This window comes from Loxodonta africana, chromosome 6 (assembly GCF_030014295.1).
Source record: "Loxodonta africana isolate mLoxAfr1 chromosome 6, mLoxAfr1.hap2, whole genome shotgun sequence".
In the NCBI taxonomy this organism is placed as follows: Eukaryota; Metazoa; Chordata; class Mammalia; order Proboscidea; family Elephantidae; genus Loxodonta; species Loxodonta africana.
Window position 1 is genome coordinate 1307284 of NC_087347.1, and position 22963 is coordinate 1330246.

General features: G+C 46.2%; 1 protein-coding gene across 4 annotated transcripts in view; it reads right to left on the reverse strand.

Moving 5' to 3' along the window:
- D2HGDH (D-2-hydroxyglutarate dehydrogenase) overlaps nucleotides 1–22963 on the reverse strand; it is a 55214-nt gene that overhangs the window by 29934 nt on the left and 2317 nt on the right. For 3 of the 4 annotated variants that reach the window (XM_064286352.1, XM_064286349.1, XM_064286351.1), the window contains 4 exons: nucleotides 20168–20225; nucleotides 16885–17024; nucleotides 15880–16073; nucleotides 13788–13956 (listed from right to left, as the gene is read on the reverse strand). In XM_064286352.1, coding sequence (XP_064142422.1) covers nucleotides 13788–13956; nucleotides 15880–16073; nucleotides 16885–17024; nucleotides 20168–20225 — 561 coding nt within the window. Of the gene's footprint in view, nucleotides 1–13787; nucleotides 13957–15879; nucleotides 16074–16884; nucleotides 17025–20167; nucleotides 22958–22963 lie in introns of those variants that run through there. The other variant, XM_064286350.1, reaches the window with a different exon arrangement.

Below are 22963 nucleotides of genomic sequence, written 5' to 3' on the forward strand. Positions count from 1 at the left end.
GGCAAACACTGAATTAGCGAGTGCTGGTCCACTGCTCCAGGGGAAATGCAGGTAGGTTCCTGCGAGTCTCTGGTCACAACATTCTCATCGGTCGCCCAACATGGAACCTCGTTTATGTGGATTTCTGTTTATGACACCTTATTTAATATATACTGTTGATTGGTTAACACTGGACTCACAGCCAACAGTGCCATAACTCAGGCCTGGAGGAGGGTTATCTAACACGGGTATTTTCTCCTTAAGGCACATCGCAGCCTTCCTGTGCTCAGGAACACTAGACAGCACCTCAGTGCTACGCTCAGGGTTTATTTAAGCAGCAAAACCACCACCAAAAAGCACAAAAATGTGAAAAACGCAGCACTAAATAGGTGGAGAACAGGATGCTTGTTTGCAGCACGAGAGCTGAAGCAAGAAGGCAGAGCGCCGCCTTGTTCCATCTCAGCCAGGTGTCTCAAGTTTTTTACTGCTCTGGCCTTGCACATGAATGACCCCAAAAGTGCGGCTAGTATGGATTTTGGGGTGACAAATTTTAGTGAGGAGGTGAATTTGCAAATGAAGGTCGACCTTAATTACCACTTACAGATTGAGTATGTTTGAATGTAGACTGTGTATCTGACATTTTTCAATCAATGTGAAATTGCTCATATATGACAGTGGTGCACCCAGAATGCTCCTTAGAAGCGAGGATGGCAAGACTTCGTCTCACATACTTTGGACATGTTATCAGAAGGGACCAATCCTTGGAGAAGGACATCATGCTTGATAAAGTGGAGGGTCAGCGAAAAAGAGGAAAACCCTGAATGAGATGGATTGACACAGTGGTTGTGACAATGGGCTCAAACACAGCAACAATTGTGAGGATGGCACAGGACGGGGCAGGGTTTCGTTCTGTTGTACACAGGGTCACTATGAGTCAGAACCGACTTGATGGCAACTACCAACAACAACGACAAATGATAGTGGTATTTTAGTTCTGTAGGAGAATACCCTTGCTTTTTATAGGACACATGCTAAAATCATTAGGGGTGAAATGACATACGGTCTGGAACTTATTTTCTAATTGTTCAGAAAGTAAAATACAGGCAGTCCCCAGATTACAAATGAGTTCTGTTCCTAAGTCTGTCTTTAAGTCAAATTTGTACCTAAGTCAGAACAGTTAGGTATAGTCCGTATCTAACACCAGTCAGTCAAATGTTTGTCTTAGTATACAGAATATGCTGTACCTTTCTATGCACAAAAAAATTAAAGAAATAATTTCAGATACACTAAAACATAGTTAACATAATTATACAGTAATAGTAATAATGTTTTGATGGGCATCGCCAAGTAGTACCAGTTTATTATTAACCATTGTAAACCACACACACAAAAAAACCAAACCTCTAGCCATCGAGTCGATTCTGACTCATATTGGCCCTGTAGGACAGAGTAGAACTGCCCCATAGGGTTTCTGAGGAGCCGCTGGTGGGCAGGAACTATCGACCTTTTGGTTAGCAGCTGAGCTCTTAACCACTGCACCACCAGGGCTCCTGAATCATTCTATGTGTCTGTAATTTTTAATATACTAGGTTGTATTTTTTTTTTTTTATGGGGGTTGGTTCATAACCATGGGTTGTAGGTAAGCTGGATGCCCCCAACCCAGAGACTGCCTCTATATGTATACATATATGTAGATGTTTAATGTTAACGGTAATGAAGTGGAATGCATAAACATCAATATACTATGCATTAGTGAGCTGAAGTGGGCTGGTATTGGCCATTTTGAATTGGACAATCATACGGTCTACTATGCCAGGAATGGCAAGTTGAAGAGGAATGGTGTTGCATTCATCGTCAAAAAGAACATTTCAAGATCTATCCTGAAGTACAATGCTGTCAGTGATAGGAAAATACCCATATACCTATAAGCAAGACCAGTTAATATGACTATTATTCAAATTTATGCACCAACTACCAAGGCCAAAGATGAAGAAATTGAAGATTTTTACCAACTTCTGCAGCCTGAAATTGATCGAACATGCAATCAGGATGCAACAGTAAATTACTGGTGACTGGAATGTGAAAGCTGCAAAGAAGAAGGATTGGTAGTTGGAAAATACAGCCTTGGTGATAGAAAGGATGTCGGAGATTGCATGACAGAATTTTGCAAGACCAATGACTTCTTCACTGCAAATACCTTTTTTCAATAACGTAAACGGCAACTATACACGTGGACCTTGCCAGACGGAATACACAGGAATCAAATCCACTACATCTGTGGGAAGAGAGAATGGAAAAGTTCAATATCACAGTCAGGACATGGCCAGGGGCCAACTGGAACATAACACCAATTGCTCATGACCAAGTTCAAGTTGAAACTTAACAAAATTAGAACAAGTCCATGAGAGCCAAAGTATGACCTTGAGTATATTCCACCTGAATTTAGAGACCATCTCAAGAATAAATTTGATGCATCAAACACTAATGACTGAAGACTAGATGAGTTGTAGAATGACATAAAGACATCATACATGAAGAACCAAGAGGTTATTAAAAAGACAGGAAAGAAAGAAAAGACCAAAATGGGTGTCAGGAGAGGCTCTGAAAGTTGCACTTGAATGTAGCGTAACTAAAGCGAAAGGAAGAAATGATAAAGTAAAGGAACTGAACAAAAGACTTCAATGGGTGGCTCAAGAAGACAAAGTATTAAAATCAAATGCACAAAGACTGGGAGATAGAAAATCAAAAGGGAAGAACACGCTCAACATTTCTCAAGCTGAAAGAAATGGAGAAAAAATTCAAGCCTTGAATTTCAATATTGAAGGATTCTACAGCGAAAATATTAAATGACACAAGAAGCATCAAAAGAAGATGAAAGGGATACACAGAGTCACTCTACCAAAAAGAATTGGTCGACATTCAACCATTTCAAGAGGTAGCATATGGTCAAGAACCAATGGTACTGAAGGAAGAAGTCCAAGGTGCACTGAAGGCATTGGGGAAAAATAAGTCTCCAGGAACTGAAGGAATACCAATTGAGATGTTTCAACGAACGGATGCAGAGCCGGAAGCACTCACTCACCTACGCTAAGGAATTTGGAAGACAGCTACCTGACCAACCAACTGGAAGAGATCCATATCTGTATCCATTCCAAAGACAGGTGATCCAAAAGAATGTGGAAATTATCAAACTATATCATTGACATCACATACAAGCAAAATTTTGCTGAAGATCATTCAAAAGTGGTGGCAGCAGTACATCAACAGGGAACTGCCAGAAATTTAAGCCAGATTCAGAAAGGGACGTGGAACAAGGGATAGCATTGCTGACGTCAGACAGATCCTGGCTGAAAGCACAGAGCACCAGAAAGATGTTTGCCTGTGTTTCTTTGACTATGCAAAGGCATTCGACTGTATGGGTCATTACAAATTATGGGTAACATATGAAGAATGGGAATTCCAGAACACTTAATTGTGCTTATGAGGAACCTGTACTTAGACCAAGGGGCAGTCATTCAAATAGAACAAGGGGATAACTGCGTGGTTTAAAGTCAAGAAAGGTGTGCATCAGGGCTGTATCCTTTCACCATACTTATTCAATCTGTAGGGTCACTATGAGTCAAAACCGACTCAGTGGCAAGAGGTTTTTGGATTCAATCTGTATGCTAAACAAATAATCCAAGAAGCTGGACTGTATGAAGAAGAATGGGGCATCAGGATTGGAGGAAGACTCATTAACAACCTGCATTATGCAGATGACACAACCTTGCTTGCTGAAAGTGAAGAGGTCTTGAAGCATTTACTGATGAAGATCAAAGACTACAGTCTTCAGTATGGATTACATCTCAACATAAAGAAAACAAAAATCCTCACAACTAGACCAATAAGCAACATCATGATAAACAGAGAAAAGAGTGAAGTTGTCAAGGATTTCATTTCGCTTGGATCCACAATCAAAACCTATGGTAGCAGCTGTCAAGAAATCAAACAACATATTGCATTGGGCAAATCTGCTGCAAAAGACCTCTTTAATGTGTTCAAAAACCAAGGTGTCACTTTGAGGACTTAGGTGCACCTGACCCAAGCTATGGTGTTTTCGATCTCCTCATATGCATATGAAAGCTGGACAATGAACAAGGAAGACCAAAGAAGAAGGGACGCTTTTGATTTTGGTGTTGGTGAAGAATACTGAATACACCAGGACTGCCAGAAGTGCAAACAAACCTGTCTTGGAAGAAGTACAGCCAGAATGCTCCTTAGAAGCAAGGATGGTGAGACTTTGTCTCACACACTTTGGGCATATTAATCTGGAGGGACCAGTCCCTGGAGAAGGACACCATGCTTGGTAAAGTAGACGGTCAGTGAAAAAGAGGAAGACCCTCGATGGGATGGATTGACACAGTGGCTGCAACAATGGGCTGCAACGATTGTGGGGACGGCACAGGACTCGGCAGTGTTTCATTCTGTTGTACATAGCATCACTACGAGCTGGAACTGACTCGATGGCACCTAACAACAACAGCAACAAGCACCTTGGATGAAAGTCCTCAGGATCTACTTCTGAAAATTGAACCATTGAAAACTTTATGGAGACAAATTTGAAAACCTAGATGAAATGGACAAATTTCTAGAAACACACTACGTGCCTAAACTAACACAAACCGAGGTAGAAAAACTAAACCCCTAACGAAAGAAGAGATTGAAGTGGTAATTAAAAAAACTTCCAACAAAAAAAAGCCCTGGCCTGAATGGCTTCACTGGAGAATTCTACCAAACTTTCAGAGAAGAGTTAACACCAGTACTACTAAAGGTATTTCAGAGCATAGGAAAGGAATATTCCTGAACTCATTCTACGAAGCCAGCATAATCTTGATACCAAAGCCAGGTAAAGACGCCAGAAAAAAAAGAAAATTGCAGACCAATATCCCTCATGAACATAGACGCAAAACATCCTCAACAAAATTGTAACCAATAGAATTCAGCAGCATATCAAAAAAATAACTCATCATGACCAAGGGGGATTCAAACCAGGTATGCAGGGAAGGATACCTGGTTTATTATGCAGGGATGGATAAACATTAGAAAATCAATCAATGCAATCCATCACATAAATAAAACAAAAATAAGAACCATACGATCTTATCAATTGATGCAGAAAAGGCATTTGGCAAAGTCCAGTACCCATTCCTGATTTAAAAAAAAACCTCAGCAAAATAGGAATAGAAGGGCAATTCCTCAACATAATAAAAGGTATTTATACAAGGCCAACAGCCAACATCATCCTAAATGGAAAGAGACTGAAAGCATTCCCTTTGAGGACAGGAACCAGACAAGGATGCCCTTTATCACCACCCTTATTCAACACTGTGCGGGGGGTCCTAGCCGGAGAAATAAGGCAAGAAAAAGTAAAAAAGGGCATCCAAATTGGTAAGGAAGTAAAAGTATTCCTATTTGCAGATGATATGATCTTATACACAGAAAACCCCAAAGGATCCACAAGAAAACTACTGGAACTAATACAAGATATCAGCAAAGTATCAGGATAAAGATAAACATAGAAAAATCAGTTGAATTTCTCTAGACTAACAAATAGAACTTTGAAAAGGAAATCACCAAATCAATATCATCTACAATAGCCCCCAAGAAGATCAAGTGCTTAGGAATAAATCTAACCAGAGACATAAGAGACCTATACAAAGAAAACTACAAGACACTACCGCAAAAAAAAAAAAAGAAAAAGAAAGAAACCCAAGTAAGTGGAAAACATACCATGTTCATGAATAGGAAGACTCAACATTGTGAAAATGTCAACTCTACCCAAAGTGATCTACAGATACAATGCAATCTTGATTCAAATTCAAACTACATTTTTCAAAGAGATGGAGAAACAAATCAGCAACTTCATATGGAAAAGAAATAGGCCTCGAATAAGCATTACTTAAGAAGAACAAACTGGGAGGCCTCACACTACCTGATTTTAGAACCTATTATACCGCCAGAGTAGTCAAAACAGCCTGGTACTGGTACAACAACAGATACATAGACCAATGGAACAGAATTGAGAACCCGTACTTAAATCCATCCACCTATGAGCAGATGGTATTTGACCAAGGGCCAATGTCCATTAAACGGAGAAAAGACAGTCTCTTTAACAAATGGTGCTGGTATAACTGAATATCCATCAGTAAAAGAATGAAACAAGACCGATCCCTCACACCATGCACAAAAACTAACTCAAAATGGATCAAAGACCTAAATATAAAATCTAAAATGGTAAAGATCATGGAAGAAAAAACAGGGCACCGGGAGCCCTAACACATGGCATAAATAGTATACGAACCATAACTAACAATGCACAAATACCAGAAGAGAAACTAGATAACTGAAAAACTCCTAAAAATCAAACACTTATGCTCATCGAAAGATTTCACCAAAAGAGTAAAAAGATGACCTACAAACTGGGAAAAAATTTTCAGCTATGACATATCTGATAAGTGCCTAACCTCTAAAATCTTACAAGATACTGCAACACCTCAACAACAAAAAGACAAATAATGCAATTAAAAAATAGGCAAAGGATATGAACAGACACGTTACCAAAGACGTTCAGGAAGCTAACAGACATACGAGGAAATGCTCATGATCACGAACCATTAGAGAAATGCAAATCAAAACTACCATGAGATAACATCTCATCCCAACAAGGCTGGCACTAATCTAAAAACACAAAATAATAAACGTTGGAGAGGTTGTACAGCGACTAGAACCTTATGCACTGCTGGTGGGAATGTAAAATGGTACAACCACTTTGGAAAACAATTTGGTGCTTCCTTAAAAAGCTAGAAAAGAAGTACCATATGATTCAGCAATCCCACTGCAGGAATATATTCTAGAGGAATAAGAGCTGTCACATGAATAAACAGATGCACATCTATGTTCGTTGCAGCATTATTCACAATAGCAAAAAGGTGGAAACAACCTAGGTGCTCACTAACAGACGAATGGATAAACAAATTACGGTACATACACAGAATGGAATACTACACAACGGTCATGAACAATGAAGAACTCTCGAAACTTTCCATAACACAGATGAATCTGGAGGGCGTTATGCTGAGTGAAATTACTCAATCACAAAAGGACAAATTTTGTATGAGACCACTATTTTAAGAACTCAAGAGGCGGGGCCGAGATGGCAGAAAAGACAAATGCTTCCAGTGAGCCCTCTTACAACAAAGACCAAAAAACACAAGTGAAATGAGTATATTTATGACAAGCTAGGAGCCCTGAACATCAAAGGCAAAGTTAGAAAACAAACTGAATGGCAGGGGAGGAAAAAACGGTTCAGAAGTGGAGAGGAGTTACCAGACCTGAATCACTAGGAGCCCTCAGGCACTATTCCCAGGAGCGGCTGCGGTGGGCTGATACCAGCATTTGGCTGCAGTTTCCTCAGGCAGAAGCAGCCAGCTGCACAGCCTACTCACAACTCTCAGCGCTCTCTCTTGGCAAAAACTAAGTACTTGCATATATTTTACTGTGCCCCCACCACCCCACCCTCAACCAGGTGGCTGTTGATTTCCCTAGGCCAGAGGTAGGCCCAGAAACCCTGGTAGCATAGTGGTTAAGTGCTACAGCTGCCAACCAAAGGTTCGGCAGTTCGAATCCGCCAGGTGCTCCTTGGAAACTCTATGGGGCAGTTCTACTCTGTCCTACACGGTCGCTATAAGTCAGAATCGACTCAACGGCACTGGGTTTGGTTTTTTTTTTTTTTTTTTTTTTTGGAGGTAGGCCCTGTTGAGCACCTAGAGCCATCCTCCCAGCCTTGCAGAAGGAATAAATTCACAATTGGGGGAAAAGATAATTTGCCAGCTCCACTAACCAGGGCAGCTCAGGACAGAAGCAGCTCCTGGCCAGGCATAAACAGTCTGAGGTCTTCTTTGAGTACCTTTTCCCTCTGCATGGACCTGTGTGGGCCTATTTCAGGAGAATAGGCCCTTGTTGGCAGACTACAACTGTTTCAGCTGTGTGTGGAGAGGTGGGTGTTTGATGTTTGACATTGCTTTGCCTTTTAAATGGGGTCCTCACCTACCCACATCAGGAGCCTAAGGACTGGTGGCTTCACTCAGGTCACCCAGCCACCCACGACAGGGGTCCAAGGATAACTGGTACCTCCCAATCCTTAGAACCAAAAACGCTGGGTGCCCTTGGTCGGTCCACAGAACCCACCCACCTGTATGCTCTGGGGAAGAAGGACACACTGTCCTCAGAGACACTTGGGGGATGGTTCTCAGCCCACTGCCTTGTTCAAAGCATGATCCCCTGCTGCAACCAGATACTGATACCTACACCAATCACCCCTGCCCCTCTAAGACTGTAGGACAGAGCCTATACCACACACTTGATGATAAGCTATCTGGACACCTAAGCTGAATTCATACAAGAAAAGTGAATGGACTCCTAGACTGATATACCTGATAACAGCTCTAGCCAGCTGGGGGCAGGACATCAGAGCTCCAAAGGAAAAAATAATCAAGCTAGCTCACTCAGGTAACCCATCTGGGCATATCAAAACAAAACAAAGCAAGAAGCTAAGATACAGTAAGCAAACATAAAATAAATTAATACAATAACATAGATGGCTCAGAGACAACAGTCGATATTAAGTCACATAAAGAAACAGACGATGATCGCCTCAACAAGCTCTCAAAATAAAGAATCAAGGGATCTTCTAGATGAAAGTGCCTTCCTGGAATTACCAGAGGTGGAATACAAAAGATTAATATACAGAACCCTTCAAGACATCAAGAAGGAAATGAGGCAATATGCAGAACAAGCCAAGGAACACACAGATAAAGCACTTGAAGAAATTAAAAAGGTTATTCAAGAACATAATGAAAAATTTAATAAGCTGGAAAAATCCATAGACAGACAGCAATCAGAAATTCAGAAGATTAACAAAAAAATTACATAAGTAGACAACTCAATAGAAAGTCAGAGGAGCAGAACTGAGCAAGTGGAAGGCAGAATTTCTGCACCTGAACATAAAGCACTTGGCACCAATATATTTGAAGAAAAATCAGATAAAAGAATTAAAAAAAATGAAGAAACCTTAAGAATCATGTAGGACTCTATCAAGAGAAATAACCTACGAGTGACTGGAGTACCACAACAGGGAGGGATAACAGAAAAGAGAGAGAATTGTTGAAGATATGTTGGCAGAAAACTTCCCTGATATCATGAAAGATGAGAAGGTATCTATCCAAGATGCTCATCGAACTCCACATAAAGTAGATTTTAAAAGAAAGTCACCAAGACATATTATAATCAAACTTGCCAAAACCAAAGATAAAGAGATAATTTTAAGAGCAGCTAGGGATAAACGAAAAGTCACCTACAAAGGAGAATGAATAAGAATAAGCTTGGACTACTCGACAGAAACCATGCAGGCAAGAAGGCAATGGGATGACTTCTATAAAGCTTTGAAGGAAAAAAATTGCCAGCCAAGAATCATATATCCAGCAAAACTGTCTCTCAAATATGAAGGTGAAATTAGGACATTTCCAGATAAACAGAAGCTCAGGGAATTCGCAAAAACCAAACCAAAACTACAAGAAATACTAAAGGGAGTTCTTTGGTTAGAAAATCAATAATATCAGGTATCAGCCCAAGACTAGAACACTGGACAGAGCAATCAGATGTCAACCCAGACAGGGAAATCACAAAAATAAACCAAGATAAAAAAAACACTCAAAAAAGGGAAACAGCATTGTTATTATGTAAAAGAAGACAACATTAAAACAATAAAAAGGGACTAAGAAATGTAGTCATAGATCTCTCATATGGAGAAGAAGACAAGGTGATACAAAGAAATAAAAGTTAGGTTTAAATTTAGAAAAATAGGGGTAAGTATTAAGGTAACCACAAAGGAGACGAACTATCCTACACATCAAAATAAACTATAAGAAAAAAATAGAGACTCACCAGAAACAAAATCAACGATGAATATGAGGAAAAGACAATATTTAAAAATAAACTACTCAGCGCAAAAATTAAGTGGGAAAAAGAAACTCAACAACACACCAAAAAAAGACATCAAAATGATAGCGCTAAATTCATATCTATCCATAACTACACCAAATGTAAATGGACTAAATGTACCAACAAAGAGACAGAGCGTGGCAGAATGGATTAAAAAACACGATCCATCTACATGCTGCCTACAAGAGACACGCCTTAGACTTAGAGACACAAACTAAAACTCAAAAGATGGGAAAAAGTACATCAAGTAAACAACAATCAAAAAAGAGCAGGAGCGGCAATATTAATTTCTGACAAAATAGACTTTAAAGCTAAATCCATCATAAAGGATAAGGAAGGACACTATATAATGATTAAAGGGACAATATACCAGGAGGATATAACCATATTAAATATTTATGCACCCAATGACAGGGCTGCAAGCTACATAAAACAAATTCTATCAGCATTGAAAAATGAGATAGACGGCTCCACAATAATAGTAGGAGACTTCAACACACCACTTTTGGTGAAGGACAGGACATCCAGAAAGAAGCTCAATAAAGACATGTAAGATCTAAATGCCACAATCAACCAACTTGACCTCATAGACATATACAGAACACTCCACCCAACAGAAGTCAAGTATACTTTCTTTTGTAGTGCGCATGGAACATTCTCTAGAATAGACCACATATTAGGTCAAGACTTAGCAGAATCCAAAACATTAAAATATTATAGGAACTCAAGAAAAGGTTTAAACATAGAAGAAAGTATTCTTTGATGGTTATGATAGTGGGGAAGGAGGATGAGGGAAATTTAGGAACTAGATAGGGGACAAGGATCAACCCTGGTGAAAGGAAAAACAACACACTATACAGGGGAACTTAGCACAACTGGACCAAAACAAAAGTTAAGAAGTTTCCTGGACACATCCAAACACTTTAAGGGACAGAGTAGCTGGGGCTGGGGCCTGGGGGCCATAGTTTCGGGGAACATCTAGATCAATTGGCATAACAGTGTCTATTAAGAAAATGTTCTGCACCCCGCTTTGGTGAGTAGTGTCTGGGGTCTTAAAAGCTTGCAAGCAGCCACCTAAATGCATCAATTGGTTCCATCCCACTTGGAGAGACAGAGAATGAAGAACACCAAAGACACACACTAGTCCAAGAGACTAAAGGATCACATAAACCAGAGACTCCACCAGCCTGAGACCAGAAGAGCTAGATGGTGCCCAGCTACCACCAATGACCACCCTGACAGAAAACGCAACAGAGAGTCCCGGATGGAGCGGGAGAAAAATATGGAGCAGAACTCAAATTGACTTTACAAGACCAGGCTTAACAATCTCACAGAGACTGGAGGAGGCCCCAAGCCATAGCACCCAGACGCTCTATTAACCCAGAACTGAAACCATTCCCAAAGCCCACTCTTCAAACAAAGGTTAGACAGGGCTATAAAATAAAAAATAATACACATGAGGACTGTGCTTGTTAGTTTAATCAGATACACAAGACCAAATGGGTAGCCCCTGTCCAGAGGCAGGATGAGAAAGCAGGAAGATACAGGAACTAGTTGAATGGACACAGGGAACCCAGGGTAGAAGAGGGGAGTGTGGGGATTGCAATTAATGTCACAAAACAATATGTATATAAATTTTTGTATGAGAAATTAACTTGAGCCGTAAACTTTCACCTAAAGCATAATAAAAATAAAATAGCACTGTTTACAATAGCAAAAAGATGGAAGCAACCAAGGTGCCCATCAACGGATGAATGGATAAATAATGGTATATTCACACAATGGAATACTACGCATCGATAAAGAGCAGTGAGGAATCTGTGAGACATTTCATAATATGGAGGAACCTGGAAGGCATTATGCTGAGTGAAATTAGTCAGTTTAAAGGACAAATATTCTATAAGACCACTATTATAAGAACCTGAGAAACAGTTTAAACAGAGACGAAAACATTCTTTTGTGGTTACGAGGGGGGAGGGAGGGTGGGAGAGGGATATTCACTAAATAGATAGTAGATAAGAACTACTTTAGGTAAAGGGAAAGACAACACACAATACAAGGGAGGTCAGCACAACTGGATTAAACCAAAAGCAAAGAAGTTTCCTGAATAAACTGAATGCTTCGAAGGCCAGCATAGCAGGGGCAGGGGTTTGGAGATCATGGTTTCAGGGGACATCTAAGTCAACTGGCATAATAAAATCTATTAAAGCATTCTGCATCCCACTTTGAAGAGTGGCGTCTGAGATCTTAAATGCTAGGAAGCAGCTATCCAAGATGCATCGATTGGTCTCAACCCACCTGGATCAAAGGAGGATGAAGACCACCAAGGACACAAGGTAATTACCAGCCCAAGAGACAGAAAGGGCCACATGAACCAGAGACTACATCAACCTGAGACCAGAAGAACTAGAGGGTGCCCGGCTACAGCCGATGACTGCCCTGACAGGGACCACAACAGAGAACCCCTGAGGGAGCAGGAGAGCAGTGGGATGCAGACCCCAAATTCTCATAAAAAGGTCAGACTTAATGGTCTGACTGAGACTAGAAGGACCCCGGTGGTCATGGCCCCCAGACCTTCTGTTTGCCCAAGACAGGAACCATTCCTGAAGCCAACTCTGCAGGCATGGATTGGACTGGACAACGGGTTAGAGAGGGGCGCTGGTGAGAAGTGAGCTTCTTGGATCAGGTGGACACTTTAGACTATCTTGGCATCTCCTGCCTGGAGGGGAGATGAGAGGGTGGAGGGGGTTAGAAGCTGCTGAAATGGACATGAAAAGAGAGAGTGGAGAGAGAGAGTGGGCTGTCTCATTAGGGGGAGAGTAATTGGGAGTATGTAGCAAGGTGTATATAAGTTTTTGTGTGGGAGACTGACTTGATTTGTAAGCTTTCACTTAAAGCACAATAAAAATAATAAATATAAAAAAATACTAATGAAATAAAATAAAGAGGGTTTAATTTTTTTTTTTTTTTTTTATGGAACACAGTTCTACTCTGACATACATGGGGTCACCAAGAGCTGGAGTCAACTTGATGGCACCTGGGTTTTAAGTTAAGTCTGCTGTTGACATTCCCAAAATAATGGTGGTTTGCACAACATCTGAACCTAATCGATCCAAACAAAGGCGAGAAAGGAGATGAAAACAGACTGTGGCAGGAGAAGAACTGAAGAGCCTGAGGAGAAGCTCCTCTTTAAAAATCAGCGGTAGAGGGAAGTGGAGGGATTGAAGGAAAGCTGCAGAGGGGTGTGAGATCGGGAGAGCCCCTTTCCAGACGAGCGATACTGCAGCAGGGCTGCTTGCCGAGATATCGACCCAGGAGAGGCAGACGGGGTGGATGTGTGGGTCCCATCGCCTTTGGAGGTGCCTGCTAATTACTCCCACAGAAGTCAACAGGTTGGTGCCCTTGGTCTTAGGCCAAATGATATCATTTCTCTCAGAGTCTTACCCTGCAAGCTACTTCAATAATTAAATGGATTGGAAGAGGTGACTGAAACCTCAGTTTTGTTCCAGAATAAAGTACGTTCTGAGCACAAACAGGCAAAGCATGTGACTCCAAGCCTCTCCTCTGCGAACACCAAAGCAAAGCAGGAAGCCAGGAGCAACGGGAGCAGACGTGTTCTCCTGCGACGACGCTCCCTCTGTCCCCGCCCTCACCAGGTCCACCTCTGACCCAGAGCAGCCAAGAGCACCATGCTCCCAGCAGTCCCCATCAGAAAGCTGTCTGGCCCTCCCACACCTGGCCATCTCCGGAGGTCAAGCGACCAAGCCTACCGAGGAAAGCCACGTTCACAGCCTTGGGCTTCGTTGGACACAGAATAGACACAGCAGTGATGACCCCCAGCGTGCCCTCTGACCCAATGAAGAGCTGCTTCAGGTCATAGCCTGTGTTGTCCTTCCTCAGGGAGGTCAAGCAGTTCAGGACGGTGCCATCTGCAAGCACCTGGCAAGGGAAGAGGAGAAGGCGTCTCAGGTCTGATGCTGGGTGTCTGCTGGCCATCTTCCTTCAGACACACCCCTGGCTCCTCTGGCCCCAGCCCAGCCCCAGGGCACCCTGAGCCACTGACCCCCAGTGTTTGCTTCAGAAATGCAACAGGGCCAGGGTCACCGATCAGGCTGAAGGAAGGGTGTTTCATTCCTGGCTAGAGCAAAGCTCCCCAGCCCCACCCCCTCTGCAGAAGGAAGCACCTGAAACAAGGCAGACACTGGAGGGGGAGGGGCAGAACAGAGGGAAGAGACCCACAGTGCCCCCCACCCTGAACTCCTCGTCCCTCAATCAGCAGGGTGCTTTCTTGGTCTGGAACCTGAATCTCACTTGCTATTCCTTTGCCGGAAGACTTGCTGATACAGCTCGTAAGACGGAACAGACTCAAGTGAAAAGAAGTGGCAGCTGGCCAGAAAACGGGCTACTGGAACCCTGTGATGTGGCAGGAGGAGGAAGCAGGCAGCTCTGTCCAGGCCCAGCCACTCTGGCCAGCAGGCAAAAGCTCTGCACCCAAAACCCCAAAACACCTCTCATCACACATCCTCCTGGGCAGCACCTGGTGTGTCAAGGTCCGGGATGGACACCATGCATCTGGGAGGGGGTTCAGGGGCATGGTCACCTATGGCTAACTGGACCCTGCGCCTCCTCTGTGAACAAGTGTGACCTTGGGCTGACCTTCGCGCTCTGGTCCCCTTAGATCTGGCAGTGTTGGGGGACCTGCCATGGTGATACGCCCCAACTGGGTGGGCACCAAGGGTGATGTCACAGTCTCGTGGGAGACAGCGCTGTGACCGCCTGCCCTAGGTGGCCGGGAGCCCAGGCTTGGGGCTGTAACAATAGGGGCTGAGAACACTGTCATAGGTTGAATTATGTCCCCTCAAAAATGATGTATCAACTTGGTTAGGCCATGATTCCCAGTATTCTGTGGTTGTCCTCCATTTTGTGATTGTAATTTTATGTTGAGAGGATTAGGGTGGGATTGTAACACCACCCTTACTCAGGTCACCTCCCTAATCCAAGGTAAAGGGAGTTTCCCTGGGGTATGGCCTGCACCACCTTTTATCTCTTGAGAGATAGGGAAAGCAAACAGAGAGAAAGGGAAGCAAGAGATAGGGAAAGCAAACAGAGAGAAAGGGAAGCAAACAGAGAGTTGGGGACCTCATAGCACCAAGAAAGCAGCGCCAGGAGCAGAGCACGTCCTTTGGACCCGGGGTCCCTCTGCCTGAGAAGCTTCTCGGCCATGGGAAGATTGAGGTCAAGGACCTTTCTCCAGAGCCGACAGAGAGAGAAAGCCCTCCCCTGGAGCTGACACCCTGAATTTGGACTTTCAGCCTACTTTACTGTGAGGAAATAAATTTCTCTTTGTTAAAGCCATCCACTTATGGTATTTCTGTTATGGCAGTACTAGATGACTAAGACAAACACCAAGTGGCAATACGGCCCCCAACTACAAGGGAGACCCCCAAGGTGACCTCCTGAGGTGAATTCAGGTCCTCTCGGCCACACGTCCCCCTGGAGCCTGGGAGCCACCCGTGGACTGCAGAGAGGACGCTCCCCATGTCTGTCCCCTCCCCAGTGCCCAGCCCCCCCACCGCATCCTTTGGCCTCAACTGGTGTTGTACCTAGGTCTGGCTGTACCTAGGGAGACCCTGGGGTAGGCACTGTACCGCCCAAGGGCAGACAATGTCCAGATGAGACCCACCGAAGGCTCGCAGCTGGTAGTCAAATCAGGACTCATCCCACCCGGGGCCTCTGATGGTCCACAGCCACCAGAAGAGGCTGGGAAGTCCAGAAAGCCCTTCACGCGGGACATGGGCCAGGGTGAGGGAGGAGCCAGCCAGCCCCATGCACAGCTGGCGCTGGCCTTGGCCCAGCACTCACCACCTCCAGGCCCAGGACCGTCCCGTGCAGTGAGCCATACCGCAGGACTCGCAGGCCACCCGCGTTGGTGGCCACGTTCCCCCCGATGTGGCAGCTGCCCTTGGCGCCCAGGTCCAGAGGCATGACAAAGTCGCGATCCTCCAGATACTGGCTGAGGTCCTCCAGGATGCACCCAGCCTGGCACACCAGGATCCCTGCAACAGCACCAGGGCCACTGTGGGCACACACCTCGGGTGTAGACCCCAAGGACAGCGTTCACCTGAGGAACCCGGCAGGGGAGCAGGGGGTGCGTGCCACCCCTCGCCCAGAACAAAACCATCTGCACTTATCTTATAGGAATGAAAAAGAAAACGATGGTAAAGTGACAATAGGGAAGAGAAAACCTTACACAGGTGCTTACAGAAGGGAGAAGAGAGACAGACACACTGCTACAGAGCAGAGGTCCTTCCTTACCCAGGGGCCATCCTGACCCGGGGACACTGGGCCACGTCTGGAGACATTTTTGGTTTCACAACGGGGGGTACTACTGCCATCTAGTGGGTAGAGGCCTGGGTTGCTGCTTAACACCTTACAGCTCACGGGGCAGCCCCATAACAAAGAATTATCAGGCCCCAAATGTCAACAGTGCTGAGGCTGAGAAGTAGGTGAAAACGTGGTTATGTTGCTTGGACTGGAAGCCCCCCCTTCTGCAGTGGTTATTTGTTTATAGCTCGCACCCCTCCAGAAAGGACTGTGACAGATAGAAAATGCCTGAATTGGAAGGGACCTTGGCCACAAGCTGGCCCATCCCCCTCACACCAAGCCCAGAGTATAAATCACCCAAACAGCCAACTATGCAAAACACACACATACACACACATACACACACCCGCACACACACGCACGTACACACCGTCCAGAGCTGGGCACACGGCACGGCAGCTACCGGCTCCTTCCAGGTCCAGGCCCCCCACACCCAGCTGCTGCCCCACCACCGTCAGCATATGCAGGCAGGAGCAGGCTTACCAGACACGCTGTGGAAGCTGACCACCTGGTTCATGAGGGCGGTGGAGAGAACGACCTCATCAAAGACGGGGACGCTGCCCCCCACCATGCTTGTGTTCCCCCCCTGCGGGGTCACCGCCAGGTTCCTCTCATGGCAGTACCTGGGGAGCACAGGGACGTCAGGGCTCTCGGCCCCCTCGCATGGGATGTGCGTTCACGGGAGGGGCTGAAGCTGAGGGACCAGTGGACCCCTGGTGCTGAGGCGCCAGCCGCCCCGAGCAGCTGGCTCCCATCCCACCCTGATTCCCCTGAGCCCAGTGTGTGAGGAGGTTCTCAGGAAGGCCAGGTGGTCGTCAGAGAGAGAGAGAGATGAAGCCGAAATTCTCCCCTAGGTCTCAGAGGAGGTCACCGATGCTACCGCTGAAGAGGCCCATGCTCTAAGTGGAGTCCCTGGGTTAAGCGCTCAGCTGCTAACCAAAAGGTTGGAGGTTCGAATCCACCCAGAGGTGCCTCAGAAGGCAGGCCTGGCAATCTACCTTGGAAAAATCAGCCATTGGAAAACCTATGGAGCACACGTATGCTCTGACACACAGTGGGGTCACTACAGGTCAGGGTCGACTCGAAAGCAGTTTTTATCTTTTAAGTGCACAATTTCTGAGACCAGCTACGGCCCTTTCTGTTGCTCTCAACGAGCATGGCAGGGCAAGCACAGGCCCTGCTGGGGCCAGGCACAAAGGTCCAAGTATACCCCTTCATCCCACTCCTCCCTTCCCCTCCTCCATCAATCCCCTCTCCCATCAGCCCCCTCCCCATCAGTCCCCTCCCCATCAGTCCCCTCCCCATCAGTCCCCTTACCCATCAGTCCCCTCCCCCATCAGCCCCCTCCCCCACTCCTCTCCCCACCAGCCCCCTCCCCCATCAGCCCCCTCCTCGTCACTCCCCATCACTCCCCTCCCCATCACTCCCCTCCCCATCACTCCCCTCCCCATCACTCCCCTCCCCATCACTCCCCTCCGTATCAGCCCCTCCCCCTCACTCCTCTCCCCATCAGTCCCCTCCCCCACCAGCCCCCTCCCATCACTCCCCCCTCACTCCTCTCCCCCATCAGTCCCCTCCTCATCACTCCCCTCCCCATCACTCCCTCCCCCATCAGCCCCCTCCCCATCACTCCCCTCTCCCACTAGTCCCCTTCCCCCTCACTCCCCTCTCCTGTTAGTCCCTGGCTGGCTGGCTGGCTGCGTGTTCTTGTCCTTCACCTCCTCCCAGACCCTTGGATAGTGCATCACGTCATCCCATGGTGCCCGTCCCCACAACCAGGTTCTAACTTTGCAAAGACTGAAGGGGAGACAGCCCTGACCCAAGAGAATTCAGGGAGCCAGCCCTCTGAGGCCCTGGAGGGCAAGCCTCAGTGTGCATCAAAAGAACCTCTGGGAACAGGCTCTGATATGGTAAGTGAGAGGGTGCCCCCACATTTACCCACCGAGGTGGTCATAAAGCATCATGTGCACCAGAAAGCCTTGGTGGACACGGCTGGGGGCCTAGGAGATTACAGTGCCTTCCTGGGGTGGAGTAACTTATAAAAAATTTTTTTAGGTGCGTTAAAAATGCTGAAGAAGAGTACTTAACAGCAACAAAGGGACACGTGTACTGCTAAATGAGGAGCCCTGGTGGCCAGTGGTTAAGCATTCCTCTGCTGACCCAACTGTCCTGTCGGCAATTCCAATTCACCAGCTGCTCCTTGGAAACCGTATGGGGCAGTTCTACTCCGTTCTATAGGGTCGCTGTGAGTAGGAATTGACTCTACGGTAATTTTTTTTTTTTAATTTAAATGAAAAAGAAAGAAAAAAAATCAAAACTATAGCAGTGGTTGCCTGGGGTTCACGGGGAAGGAGAGGGTTGAACAGGGGGAGCACGGGGCATTTTCAGGGCAGTGAAACTATTCTGCATGATACTGTCACAGTGGGCACAGGACGTTGCACATTTGTCAAAACCCATAGAACTCTAGGACACCAAGAATGAGCCCTAATGTAAACCACGGACTCCAGTAACAATGATGTATCAGTACCTGTTCACCAGCTGTAACAAACGTACCACAAAAACGCAAGGCCTTAACAACAGGAGAGCAGTGTCCAGGGATGAGGGGGTATACGGGAACTCCGTGTATTTTCTGTACAATTTTTCTGTAAACCTAAAACTGCTCTAAAAATAAGACCTATTAAAATTAATAAGGGAGCCCTGGTGGCACAGTGGTTAAGAACTCGGCTGCTAACCAAAAGGTCAGCAGTTCAAATCCACCAGCAGCTCCTTGGAAAACCCTACGGGGCAGTTCTACCCTGTCCTATAGGGTCGCTATGAGTCAGAACCAACTCAATGACACCTAACAACAACAAAATAAATAAAATTAAATTAAAATAAACCAAAAACCAAACCAGTTGCTGTAAAGTTGATTCTAACTCATAGCGACCCTATGGGACAGAGTAGAGCTGCCCCACAGGGTTTCCAAGGAGCGCCTGGTGGATTCGACGGCTGACCTTTTGATTAACAGCCGTAGCTCTTAACCACTACACCACCAGGATTTCCTAAAATAAAGATGAAGTCTATTAAAAAGAAAAAAAGACCACAGCATAGGACATACAGTGATGACATCTAAAAAACACCAATACTCAGAAAAAATACGAAGCTAACCAAAATCCAAATGCTCTCAGTGGTTCTCTTTGGTGTGAGACTACAGGTTACCCCGACATTTTTCTTTATAATTTTCTACGGTTTCGAAAGGAGCCCTGGTGGCTCAATAGCTAAGTACTTGGCTACTAACCTAAAGGTTGGTTTGAACCCACCCAGCAGCTTCGACAGAGAAAGCCTGGCGATCTGCTCCTGCAAAGATTACAGCCTAGGAAATCCTATGGGGCAGTTCTACTCTGTCACATGGGGTCGCTATGAGTCGGAATCAACTAGATGGCACCCAACAGCAACAATGTGGTTTCCAAATTTTCTACAACAATCAGGGAAAAATGACCCCTTAAAGAAAAGGTCTGTTTTCCTTCACTGAAAAAAAGTCTGCTCGGAGTCACTTTCAGGTTGGGAGGGGTAGGACTGGAGCCACCCCTGGAGATGGTAGGCTGTCCAGTACGGCCTCAGGGAAGCAGCTGCTCTGGGGCACCCTTCCTGTCTTTTCGTGAAGCCAACCCTGCTGTCTGTGTCCACCCACATGGCTGTGACACAGGAAGCCTTGAAGCCAAGGCCACAGGACCAGCCTCAAGGGCGGGGTACAGTGGGGCTGGGAGTCCCCCCCCACCCCAGTTACCTGAGTATCTGCGACACCTCCTCTGTTGTCTGGGGCTTCAGCAGCACCTTGCTGCAGCCTGTGACAGAAAGGCCAGTCAGTAAGGAGCCACAGGCACGCTGACGATACTGAAGGATAAACCCAGGACCTGGACTCCTCGCCCGCCTGCCCACCCTTGCCCAGACGGCAGGGCCCTCTCCAGAGGAAGGAAGGAGTGTCGTGGAAAGTGTGGCAAGCACCAACCCCACAAAGTGACACAGTACAAAGAAGGGCAAGTGTGCCCTGTGTGCCTTGTGTGCCCAGGGAAAGCAGCGTCATGACAGGAAGCAGGGGGGATTGGTGGGCAGACTAAGCTGACTTTCCGGAAGAAGGCTAAGACTACAAAGAAGACTGTTTTGAGGCTCAAATGAGGTGAAACCAACTGCAGGTCTGAGAGAATGTTGACTATTAAGAGATTTTGAACTGACAAGGGCTGAGAAGAGAAAGGGCCAAGTGACCCAGTTCTAAACTTCATCTTTGGTTGTATTATGAAGGCAATAAAATGTTGAGGTTATGTTAATAAAAAAAAAAAAAAGCCTTTCATCCCAGGACAAATCATCAATAAACAGAGATGAAGGGCTGGGCACTGTGCAGGAACGTCTTCCAATCTGGCCACCAAGGCATCGTCCACCCACGTGCTCTGGTCACAATGCAACGCTGAAACTCTTCCCTTCTAGAGGCAGGGACTTTTGCCCCGATTTAACCACTGGAGGACAGCAGGCAGGGTGTTACAAAAACATAGCCACTACGCACTCTGGGAGAATCTCTCCTGCAGTCGTCAGCCGCCACACTGTGGGGAAGCTGACTGCCTCCAGGGGACGGGCTCAGCCGCCACACTGTGGGGAAGCTGACTGCCTCCAGGGGACGGGCTCAGCCGCCACACTGTGGGGAAGCTGACTGCCTCCAGGGGACGGGCAGCGGAGGGCAGGAGTCATGGACAGCCAGTCCCAACACAACTGCAGCTTCCCCACTCCCAGAAGCCCCCTGCCTTGGGGCAACAGCTGGTTGTTTCTGGGTGTCAGCAGAATGGTGGGCAGGTGGGAGGACAGAATCCAAAACTTGAGCCCTGGTTTCCCAGGCTTTTACTGCGTTTAGCTCGCATAGCATCCCTCAGTGATGGGGGCTGTGGTCCCCATTGTGGGGTGTGGGCACTGAGGTCCTTCTGCGTACAATCACGCAGCAGCAGCGGCCGAGCCAGGACTGGGACCCAGTGAGGCTGACCCTGGTGGACACCAGCCTTGTGCACACAACACTACAAAGCCCAGTGCGAGGGTGGCGGGCTCTCCACGGGGCTTCACTTAGGGGGCAGAGCGGGGAGGGACCGCCCCCTCACAGAAGGACGCCAGCATAATGAAGACCAACCTCGAGGGTCTCCTGCCTTCCGCAGGTGAAGAACCTGCCTCACTACCTCAGCGAGATCCAAATTCCATTTGTTCCAGATTTCTGCAGTTTTAACGTGCACTGTAGCGCTTCCAGGCTATATTCTCTTTGGTTTGGAACTTCACTTAGAGCTTTCCACGGCCTCTGAAGGTCTTGTCACCAGCCTAACAGCCCTTGCGGGATCTGAGTCACCAAGAGGCCTCAACCCACTTCTCTCTTTTGCTGAGTGGTTACTGGGGGATTTAGGTCCAGTTCAAGGACCTGGGTGTCCAGCCATGCCCAGGAACTCCATGTTTAAATACATTACTTTGTCATAAACTGCTTGCTTTTTATCTCTCCTCTACGTTACAGCAAGAACACTGCATTGATTTTTGAAATTGTGTGAGCAGTACGTATTCCCTGTGAATACCGTCTGAGGAGAGGACACAGGGTGGAAAAGAGGGAGGAGGCAAGGGCGGATTAACCAGTTAGCAAGGTATGCACCAGCTTATTTGTGTTTACTTACTAATCTGTAGTGAATGATTTCACATCTGACACAGTGGTTAAAGGATCTGGTGGTATAGTGGTTAAAGCGAGAAACTGCTAACTGAAAGGTCAACAGTGTGAAACCACCAGCAGCGCCAAGGGACAAAGATGTGGCAATCAGTTTTGATAGAGACTTCAAGTCTTAGAAGCCCTATAGGGTTGCTATGAGTCAGGATTGACTCAACGGCAGTGGGTGGCACAGTGGTTAAGTGCTCAGCTGCTAACCAGAAAGCTGGCAGTTCGAACTCACTAGCCGCTCCCAGGGAGAAAGATGTGGCAGTCTGCTTCCGTAAGGATTACAGTCTTGGAAACCCTATGGGGCAGTCCCACTCTGTCCTACAGGGTCACTATGAGTTGTAATTGACTTCGCAGCAATGGGTTGGTTGGTTGGGTTGGTTGGTTTTGGTTTTAGCCTCCAAAACTACAAGGGGATAGATTTGTTTAAACCACCCTGTCTGTGGTCACTTATTAGGGCGGCCTAAGAGAAGCTGAGAAGTATGTGTGGTAGCCAGCACACACACACACCACAGCACAGCCGGAAAAGTTGTCTTTTAACTTTCGGGTATGGTACACCACCAATAAACAACAGTCAGTTTTATTTTCTGAAGACTGAATAACCACCATACTGCCTTTCTTTTAACTTGCGGGTATGGTGCACCACCAATAAACAATGGTCAGTTTTATTTTCTGAACACTGTAAATCACCAGGACACTGCTTTTCTTCAAAGGTCTAGGAAAGGCCCAGGCAGAAAGAGCTCTTCAGCTAAGCCAAAACACCACCTTTACCTCCAACTCCTCCCCTCAAAGCTTACTTTTTCCTGGCCTCATCTTCCTCCAGCGACAACACAGGACAGGCCTGCAGTCCTGACCTAC